Raw genomic sequence first — 11,231 nt, forward strand, 5'->3', positions numbered from 1 at the left:
GTTGAATTTTGTCAAAAGCTTTTTCTGCATCTATTGAGATGATCATATGGTTTTTATTCTTCAATTTGTTAATATGGTATATCACATTGATTGATTTGCATATACTGAAGAATCCTTGCATCCCTGGGATAAATCCCACTTGATCATGGTGTATGATCATTTTAATGTGTATTGGATTCTGTTTGCTAGTATTTTGTTGAGGATTTTTGCATCTATATTCATCAGTAATATTGCTCTGTAATTTTCTTTTTTTTGTAGTATTTTTGTCTGGTTTTGGTATCAGGGTGATGGTGGCCTCATAGAATGAATTTGGGAGTGTTCCTTCCTCTGCAATTTTTTGGAGAGTTTGAGAAGGATGGGTGTTAGCTCTTCTCTAAAAGTTTGATAGAATTCACCTGTGAAGCCATCTGGTCCTGAATGTCTGTTTGTTGTAAGATTTTTAATCACAGTTTCAATTTCATTCCTTGTGATTGGTCTGTTCATATTTTTTATTTATTCCTGGTTCAGTCTTGGAAGGTTATACCTTTCTAAGAATTTGTCCACTTCTTCCAGGTTATCCATTTTATTGGCCTAGAGTTGCTTGTAGTAGTCTCTTAGGATGCTTTGTATTTCTGTGGTGTCCATTGTAACTTCTCCTTTTTGTTTCTAATTTTATTGACTCGATTCCTCTCCCTTTTTTCTTGGTGAATTTGGCTAAAGGTTTATCAATTTTGTTTATCTTCTCAAAGAACCAGCTTTTAGTTTTATTGATCTTTGCTATTGTTTTCTTTGTCTCTATTTCATTTATTTCTGCTCTGATCTTTATGATTTCTTTCCTTCTACTAACTTTGGGTTTTGTTTGTTCTGCGTTCTCTAGTTCCTTTAGGTGTAAGGTTTGTTTGTTTATTTGAGATGTTTCTTGTTTCTTGAGGTAGGATTTTATTGCTATAAACTTCCCTCTTAGAACTGCTTTTTCTGCATCCCGTAGGTTTTGGATCATCGTGTTTTCGTTGTCATTTGTCTCTAGGTATTTTTTGATTTCCTCTTTGATTTCTTCAGTGATCTCTTGGTTATTTAGTAATGTATTGTTTAGCCTCCATGTGTTTGTGTTTTTTACGTTTTTCTCCTTGTAATTGATTTTTAATCTCATAGCGTTGTGGTCGGAAAAGATGCTTGATATGATTCCATTTTTCTTAAATTTACCGAGGCTTGATTTGTGACCCAAGATGTGATCTATCCTGGAGAGTGTCCTTTGTGCGCTTGAGAAGAAAGTGTAATCTGCTGTTTTGGGGTGGAATGTCCTATAAATGTCAATTAAATCTCTCTGCTGTTGTATCATTTAAAGCTTGTGTTTCCTTTTTAATTTTCTGTCTGGATGATCTCTCCGTTGGTGTAACTGAGGTGTTAAAGTCCCCCACTAGTATTGTGTTACTGTTGATTTACTCATTTATAGCTGTTAGCAGTTGCCTTATATATTGAGGTGCTCCTTTGTTGGGTGCATATATATTTATAATTGTTACATCTTCTTCTTGGATTGATTCCTTGATCATTATGTAGTGTCCTCCTTGTCTCTTATAACATTCTTTATTTTAAAGTCTGTTTTATGTGATACGAGTAGTATTTCTCCAGCTTTCTTTTGATTTCCATTTGCATGGAATATCTTTTTCTATCCCCTCACTTTCAGTCTGTATGTTTCCCCAGGTCTGAAGTGGGTCTCTTGTAGACAGCATATATATGGGTCTTGTTTTTGTATCTATTCAGTGAGTCTGTGTCTTTTGGTTGGAGCATTTAATCCATTCAGCTTTAAAAGGTAATTATCGATATGTATGTGCCTATGACCATTTTCTTAATTGTTTTGGGTTTGGTTTTTTTTTTTTTTTTTAAAATGTTGGGGGTAGGAGTTTATTAATTAATTAATTTATTTTTGCTGTGTTGCGTCTTTCGTTTCTGTGTGAGGACTTTCTCTAGTTGTGGCAAGCGGGGGCCACTCTTCATTGCAGTGCGTGGGCCTCTCACCATCGCGGCCTCTCTTGTTGGGGAGCACAGGCTTCAGACATGCAGGCTCAGTAGTTGTGGCTTACGGGCCCAGTTGCTCCGTGGTATGTGGGATCCTCCCAGACCAGGGCTCGAACTCGTGTCCCCTGCATTGGCAGGCAGATTCTCAACCACTGCGCCACCAGGGAGACCCCTTGGGTTTGTTTTTGTAGCTCCTTTTCTTCTCTTGTGTTTCCCACTTAGAGAAGTTCCTTTAGCGTTTGTTGTAGCGCTGGTTTGGTGGTGCTGAATTCTCTTAGCTTTTGCTTGTCTGTAAAGCTTTTGATTTCTCTACTGAATGTGAATGTGACCCTTGCCACGTAGAGTAATCTTGGTTATAGGTTCTTCCCTTTCATCACTTTAAATATATTGTGCCACTCCCTTCTGGCTTGTAGAGTTTCTGCTGAGAAATCAGCTGTTAACCTTATGAGAGTTCCCTTGTATGTTATTTGTCATTTTTCCCTTGTTGCTTTCAATAATTTTTCTTTGTCTCTCATTTTTGTCAATTTGATTACTATGTGTCTTGCCGTGTTTCTCCTTGGGTTTATCCTTTATGGGACTCTCTGCGCTTCCTGGACTTGGGTGGCTATTTACTTTCCCATGTTAGGCAAGTTTTTGACTATAATCTCTTCAAATATTTTCTCTCGTCCTTTCTCTCTCTCTTCTTCTGGGACCCCTGTAATGCGAATGTTGTTGCATTTAATGTTGTCCCAGGGGTCTCTTAGGTTGTCTTTATTTCTTTTCATTCTTTTTTCTTTATTCTGTTGCATGGCAGTGAATTTCACCATTCTGTCGTCCAGATCACTTATCCGTTCTTCTGCCCCAGTTATTCTGCTATTGATTCCTTCTAGTGTATTTTTCATTTCAGTTATTGTATTGTTCATCTCTGTTTGTTTGTTCTTTAATTCTTCTAGGTCTTTATTAAACATTTCTTGCATCCTCAAAGATCCTCGATCTTTGCCTCCATTCTTTTTCTGAGGTCCTGTATCATCTTCACTATCATTATTCTGAATTCTTTTTCTGGAAGGTTGCCTATCTCCATTTCATTTAGTTGTTTTTCTGGGGTTTTATCTTGTTCCTTCATCTGGTAAAAACTCCTCTACCTTTTCATTTTTGTCTATCTTTCTGTGAATGTGGTTTTCCTTCCACAGGCTGCAGAATTGTAGTTCTTCTTGCTTCTGCTATCTGCCCTCTGGTGGATGAGGCTATCTAAGAGGCTTGTGCAAGCTTCCTGATGGGAGGGACTGGTGGTGGGTAGAGCTCTATATCTTAAACTTTTGAAAAGACCGACCTAAGATGTCTCTGTTGGAATGTTTCGCACTCTCTGCTGCGTTATCAGTTTCTGCCTGTACGTGCTTATTTCCACAATCATAATTTCTCCAGTCTTCTGTCCTTGATATCTCTTTCATCTCTCCCCACCTCACTTCTATCAGGTCTTCACCCTGAGCACTGAAGTTGCTCTTTGTCAGGGACCCAGTGACTTCCATATTGCCATATCTTGCAGTCATCACTCCATCCTCATCCCTCTCAATCTCTCAGATACTCTTCGTCACTACTGCTATCTTTGTTAAACACTAGTCTTGACTAGTGACACTGCTCGAGCCTCAGCTGCTTTCTCCCAGTGTCTTCTCTTGGCTCCTCCTTCTCTGGTTCACCTTTCATCCAGTCCTGTGGCCTCAAAGTTTATCTCTATGTCAAGGACTCCAAAACGTGTATCTCCACAAGTTTAGATTTTTAAAAGTCAGCTTTACAAATATAGAATGGGAGGAGAGGGAGGTGAGGATGATATAGGGTACAACAGTACTGTGTATAAAAAAAATAGCTGGAGGGTTTTAATTGGTTAACTGTTCATAGCTAAATATGAGTCAGTGATGTGCTTGAGACATTTTTTTAAAAATCAATGCAAGTCTAGATGTTATGAATAGATGTATAAAGTCTAAATAAAGTCTAAATTTACTGAGGGACTTCCCTGGTGGTCCAGTGGTAAAGAATCCGCCTTACAATGCAGGGGATGCAGGTTCGATCCCTGGTCAGGGAACTAAGATCCCACATGCCACAGGGCAACTAAGTCCACGCCCCTCAACTGGAGAGCCTGTGTGCCACAAACTACAGAGCCCCACGCGCCCTGGAGCCTACATGCCAAAACTAGAGAGAAACGTGCGCGGTGCAAGAAAAGATCCTGCATGCCTTAACGAAGATCCCACGTGCTGCAACTAAGACCTGATGCAGCCAAAAATAAATAAAAATAAATAAATAAATAATAAAAGTAAATCTAAAAAAGAAAGGTTTACTGAGAGCCAGGTCTATTCATCTGCTTATCTGATGTTTTCTCTTGAATGTCCCAAATACATTTCAAATTCAACGTGGCCAAACAGATCTTGCAGTTTCAGCCCAGAATTTATTTTTCCTTCAATTGTCACCATCTTGGTAAATGGCATTATCATTTACCTGGTTGCTCAGGCCAAAAATCAAAGAATCTTCCTTGATTATTCTCTTGTCTTTCTCTTGCCTGCACATGCAATCCATCAACATGACAGGTGGGCTCTGTCAGCTCCATCTCCACACTAGATCCCCAGAGTGTTCACTTCACTCCATTTCCAATGCTCCAGTTCTATAACACCCAGGCCATTGCCATCTGGCACCTGGACTGCTATAGTTTCCCCCCATCCGTTATTTCTCTCACCTCTGTTTCCCCAGTTTTTTCACATAACCACCATCATGATCTTCTTTGGTCACATCATTCCTCTGCCTAAAATTCATCAATGGCTTCCCATCCACAGAATAGAATCTAAATTCCTTACCACTGCCTACAAGTTCCAACACCGTTGGGTTACCACCTGCCTCTCAGGCCTCCCCTGCTCGCTCCCCAAGCACACTGTTCTCTACTCTCCTTGCCTCCTAAGCTTGTCCTCACTTTGTGGCCTCTGCACTCCCTGCTTCCTCTTCCTGAAACACTTCACACCCAGATGTTTGCCTGGTGGCCCCTTTGGGCATCTGTTTCTTACATAAGTGGATTTAAAGTAGGCATCTCCCACCTTATCACTGCTGCCCCCTCACTGCCTATCATTCCGTCTTGTTTGGTTTTTTTTTAATAGCATTTATCACCATATGTACTTCTCTTGTTTGTCTACTTGTTCGTTTATGGCTCCTCAACCCCTAGGAGAATGAAAGCTCCATGAGAGCAGGACCTTCTCCCTTCTGTTCACTGAATTCCAGCATGTAGAAGGGTACTAGGACAGAGGAAGGTCTCAGTCAGACTCTGCATGGGGAGCTCATAAAGCTTTGATTTAATGAAACAAAATGCTTCCAGTATAAACCTACCCTAAAATAATACTGTGAGAATCGCAGAATTTTAGGGGCATTGGAGATGTCTAATTTGTACCTAATAAATACTCTAGGACCAGGAAAGCTCATTAGCTGGCCTATGTCACACAGCTAATTAGTAGAGAGTTGAAACTAGGATTCAGGTTTCTTAACTCTAGCTCTGGGCAGTTTACGCTGAGGGTGACCATACGTTTCTTTACCTGGAATCAGCCATGTTTATGCTTGTTGTCCTAGCGTAGTTAGTAACAGCACCCTCTTTCTCCTTCAGAAGTGTCCCAGATTGAGTGATAAATGGTCACCTAACTATATCACAGTTTCTATAATTCTGAAATAAATTGACCTCTTTGTCTACCTAAAAAGTTATAATTTAAGGAATATGGCTTCCTTGGGTCATTCATTATCTAATTTATACTTTCTTCTTATTGCTGCATAGAAATGTGTTTATAGACACTCATACATAAAAATTATATCTTTTGGAATATTAAGCGATTTGGTCACTTAGTTAATTAAAGCAACAACACATAATGATGTCATTAAATGATTTCATTAATAACACTTGTGATTTACCATCTTCTGATATTGTTTTTTTAGGATTCAGGCTAAAATCCCAGGCGCTAAAAGGCACACTGAGTAAATCAGTACCCCACCAGGGACTGGACACCAAGAGGAATGTCTGAAGTGGTAACAGCTCTGTCTTATATGTTACTATAAATTGATCGTTTCTCCCCCCCAGTATCATAATCTTAGAGACAAACTTTAAAACAGCTGTTTTTAGGCTGTTTCTGTACTCTTAGGGTATTTGAGTCACTGTGTCAAGCACTAAAGCATAGAGAAAAGTGTACTAGATGTGGTTTTTAATTTTGTGTTGCTAAAAAAAAGTGCATGATGGTGAGAACCCAACTTATCTTTCCTTCGTCGGTGTTCTTCTCTCTGCAATGCTTCTGTAGCTTCTCATGTTCCCTGTGGCTAGGCCTTTCCTGCCCAGTGCACTGATGCAATAGTGGAAATCGCTTATATGTCCTTGGGTTGTTGCTTGGATTAATCTTTAATAACAATATATAGACTTGTAGATCGATGTTTAAGTGTTTTTCCAACACACACAACATAAAAATAAAAACAAGTCGACCGTACTTAGGATAATCAGTTTTGTATAAATTAAAATAATTAAATAAACAAATAAACCCAAAACAAACATGCAGTACTTTTGTTGTGTGAGACTGACGGGCTGATTTACATGTATGGTAACTAAAAAGTACCAGCATGTTAACTTTATTACAATTTGTATTACTTTCTCTGTAGTTCCTAATGGACTTAATTATGGACTCTGGATATTTGCACTTATGTACTTGATACTGAATGCATAAATAAATGTTACTAAATGTAGAAACTTCTCCCTCTCTTCTCATGATCTCACCAGAAAATGCAAAAGCTCTAAGAAATAAATCTCCCGTGAACGTGCTGGGAAGGCTGAGGCCAAGTGCTCACTTTACTACTGTGTCCAGGACCACACAGTCCAACTCCAAAGTAGTATATGGCTCCTTTGGGTTATTAATAGAAATCACTGGAGACTGGTAAAACTGGAAAACACCCTTAATATTGTACTCTGTGGGGTTTATGCAGATAATTTAAATAGTTTTTTTAAAACTTGAAAGTTATATAAATCCTTTCATAAACTTCTTATAATAATATGCAACACAATATTGTCATAAAACAATTATAATTGCTATGAACTCACTGTTTTGGTAATTATTTATGGAGCACCTTCTGTGTGCCAAGCACTCAGAACAGGGCTGTGAATAAGAGAGATAGTCATTCCTGCCCTCACCAAGCTAAGTCTTCTAAGGATTGTTCACTACTTTTTGCAGAAGTCCAATTGCCTATGTTATTTCACTGTTAAAGTCAAAAGTCAAAGATGATGAGGTAGAAGTGGATGAAAGTAATAGCAATAGGAGAAATAAAAATTAGAGAAAAAAGGATAGTTACTTAAAAAAAGCTGCCTTTGACCAGTTTTGGACTTGGATTCAATAAGTACTCATGGAGTTACCCTTCTGTGCAAAGTATTGTGATGACAACATAGCTAACTAACTAGACACTGTGCCAACAGCCAAGACGGGGGGTGATGGGAGATGGCTATGTGGAAATGCTCACTAAGTAAAAGGCAGCATGAAATAAGAGCTGCAGTGTAAGACTAGAGCAACAGAGAAGGATTCTCAGAGGTGGACTTTGGGGCTGGGTTCTGATTTGGCTTTTTCCAGAGGGAGAAGGTTCATCCCAGTATGAAGAAAGAACATGGACTAAGGTGCTAAGACATGGAGGCACATGGCATATGCAGAGAACAGTGAGTAATACGCTGAATTGTGCTGTAAAGTGCTTGGGTGGGAATGTAGTGCCAGGCAAGGCTGAAAGGGTGGGTTGAACCACACTAAAAAGAAACTTGAATGTTAAGGATTTTGTGCTCTATTTTTTAGATCTCAGAGAGATGCATAGACACAATGAGGATATATGTTACTGGAGATTAGAAGAATATAGGAGATAATTGTGACATAACTAACAGCAGACAGGTGACAAATGAACGACAAGGCTTCTACTAAGGCAGCTGAGAATACAAAGGATATATTCATCTGTCCCTGATCCTCTGTATCAACCCAGCATGCCTAGCACCCACTGTGCACAGAGGAGCCACTAAGAGAGATGACGTGGAGGGGGATGGGACTGGAGTTGGTGATTGACTACATGTGGGAGTTCAAGACCAAGGCTGACCCTGAGAGTGAGTGCCTCCTTAAATTCTGCACCCTAGGCAGCTTGCTCGCCTCACCCTAGCCCCAGCTCTGTCAGAGACTAGCTGATCAGCAGAGTGCAATACCATTTTTCAGGTTAGAAAGCCCAGAAGAGCTTGTCTGGGGAAGGAAGATAATAAGCTTGGTTTGGTGCTTGCTATTTTTTATGGTTACTAGGTTAGAAGAGAAGTGTGTGTGTGTGTGTGTGTGTATGTGTGTGTGTGTGTGTTTCAGTGTACAACCTTTGAGATAAAGTTTCTTCTAAATGGCTTTATTGTGTCAAATTAACCTTCTACAAGGTCTGCATGTGCAGCATTTGCCTCCCTCCGGAGAGCCCAGAATTCCTTTCATAAGCAGCTGCTCATTCAGAGGATCTAATGAGGAATTCTGTTTGCTAGCAGTGGTGAAGAAAGTTTCCTGAGGAAACTCCAGCCTGACAAAATGATAGGTATGGATGCAGAATTTTAACAGATGGAACACAGGGCACATATGATCCTGCTTTTACAGGAAGCATCAGTCAGAGTGATATTTGAGATGATGGAAATAATGTGAGGATCCAATGCCCAGGTAAGAAGCAGACCAAGGATAGAGCCCTCAGGGACAAAGAGTGAGTGAGGTTATCCTGAAACTAGCAAACAGTAGAAGATTCTTATAGCCTACACATGAGTTAAGCAAGCAGGGGGTGAGTAGGTGAAGAAGCTGTGGTATATTTTATGGATGATTTCAGGAAAAAGGGAGTAGGATAGTTGTATATTCTCTGCTCTTTCCCCACCTATATCAGTTTCCTTGTATTGCCCTAACAAAGTACCAAAAACTGGATGACTTAAAATGACAGATAGTGAGGGTGGGAGAGAGACGCAAGAGGGAGGGGATATGGGGATATATGTATACGTATAGCTGATTCACTTTGTTAAACAGCAGAAACTAACAACAATATTGTAAAGCAATTATACTCCAATAAAGATGTTGAAAAATATATATTAAAAAAAAGTTTTAAAAAAATGACAGAAATTTATTCTGGCACAGTTCTGGTGGTTAAAAGTCCAAAACCAAGGTGTTGGCAGGGCCATGCTCTCTCTGATAGTTCTAGGGGAGGATTCTTCCTTGCCTCTTCTAGCTTCTGGTGGTTGCCAGCAGTCCATGGCATTCCTTGGCTTGTAGGTGCATCACTCCAGGCACAAAGCCATCTTCTCACTGTGTGTCTTCACATCATCTTCCCTCTGTGTACAAATTTTCCCTTTTCGTAAGGACACCAGTCATATGGATTAGGGCCCCCAATGACCTCATTTTAACTTGATTGGTCTGTAAAGATCCTATTTCCAAATAAGCTCACATTCTGGGGTTTGGGACTTAAACATATCTTTTATTGGGGACACAGTTCAACTCATAGAACCCCCTGAGCCTCATGCTGGCCCTTACACCACTGTGAAGATTTTTCCTTCTGTGCAGAGCCCAGCTCTGTTTCCCCAGTTGTTTCTCACTGTAAGGAATTACCGCTGAGAAGTAGTGGGACAGCTCCTCCTTTACCAAAGTGTACTTGAGTGTAGCCGAGTGTTGGGCCTTGCTTCACTATTATGGGGTTCCAGCAACTGCCACTTTGTCATTGTATAGGGCAGCTTCAGGCGTCCAAACTTTAGCACTCTCTTCTGAGTGTAGGGAGTAGGTGGGGCATACAGGAGACCCCACTTCAGTTTGGCATCAGCCAGTGTGGTTGTGGCTAAGGAGCAATAAACAAACTCTGTAGATCTAGGCAAAGGGTCATTTTCTCTTCACACTCCAACTTTCTTCTCTAGTGCTTTATATTGGCACCAATCTCAAGCTCCACACTATGATTTTTTTCTTTAAATTTTTTCTTTAGTTCAATACATTCAATATTACAGAATTAACTTAGCTGGCCACATTTTCTTTGATGAGTAAATTGAAATGAATTATTTTGTATCCTGTGTCCCAGTTGCCTTTTAAAAGAATCCTGCTGGAATTAGTTCTCTCTGGTTGCTCCCCAATATGCTAAAGGGAGTTTTGCAAGTAGAAATGAAAGGACACTAAATGGCAACATGAGAATATAAAGTATGAAGTTTGTTGGTAAAGTAGACTTTAAGTCAAAACTGTGTTTGGGGGACTTCTCTGGTGGTGTAGTGGTTAAGAATCCGCCTGCCAATGCAGGGGATACAGGTTTGATCCCTGGTCCAGGAAGATCCCACATGCCACGGGGCAACTAAGCCCGTGTGCCACAACTACTGAGCCTGCACTCTAGAGCCCATGAGCTACAACTGCTGAGCCTGCGTGCCACAACTACTGAGGCCCGCATGCCTAGAGCCTGCACTCCACAACACAAGAAGCCTCTGCAATGAGAAGCCTGCGCACCACAATGGAGTAGCCCCCGCTTGCCACAAGTAGAGAAAGCCCATGTGCAGCAACAAAGACCCAACGCAGCCAAAAATAAAAATAAAATAAATAAATAAATTGATTTTTAAAAAAAAACTGTGTTTGGAGACAAAGAAGGTATTACATAACGATAAAAGGGTCAATTCAACAGGAAGATATAATGATTGTAAATATATACGCATCCAACTTTTGAACACCTAAGTATATAAAACAGATACTGACAAATCTGAATGAAGGAATTTACAGCAATACAATAATAGGAGGAGACTTCAACACCTCACATTCGATAATGAGTAGACATCCAGACAGAAAGATTGATAAAGAAACAGTGGACTTGAACAACACTGGAGATCAACTGGACCTAACAGACATATGCAACTTTTACCCAACAGTAGAGGAATACACATTCTCCTCAAGTGCACATAGAATATTCTCCATGATAGATCACATGTTAGGTCACAAAACAACTCTTAAAAAATTTAATGAAATAGAAATTATATCGTGTACCTTTTGGACCACAATGGAATGAAGCTAGAAATGAGTAACAGAAAGAAAATGTGGAAAATTCATAAACACATGGAAATTAAATAATACAGTCTTGAACAACCACTGGATCAAAAGGGAATTTTAAAAATTTCTCATGAAATATGAAAACAAAAACACAAATTACCAAAACTTATGGGATGCAGCAAAGGCAGTACTAAGGAAAGTTTATGGTGATAAACACCTACA

The 11,231-nt window shown here is 39.8% G+C and overlaps 1 protein-coding gene across 2 annotated transcripts in view; it reads left to right on the forward strand.

Annotated features, from left to right (window-relative positions):
- Positions 1 to 6,746, forward strand: part of RTN1 (reticulon 1) — a 239,495-nt gene extending 232,749 nt beyond the window's left edge. Inside the window, exon 9 of one of the 2 annotated variants that reach the window (XM_060004462.1) lies at positions 5,929 to 6,746. In XM_060004462.1, coding sequence (XP_059860445.1) covers positions 5,929 to 5,971 — 43 coding nt within the window. In that variant the 3' untranslated portion in view covers positions 5,972 to 6,746. The remainder of the gene's footprint in view (positions 1 to 5,928) is intronic. The other variant, XM_060004463.1, reaches the window with a different exon arrangement.
- Positions 6,747 to 11,231: the final 4,485 nt, after the last annotated feature.

This window comes from Delphinus delphis, chromosome 2 (genome assembly GCF_949987515.2).
Source record: "Delphinus delphis chromosome 2, mDelDel1.2, whole genome shotgun sequence".
NCBI lineage: Eukaryota > Metazoa > Chordata > Mammalia > Artiodactyla > Delphinidae > Delphinus > Delphinus delphis.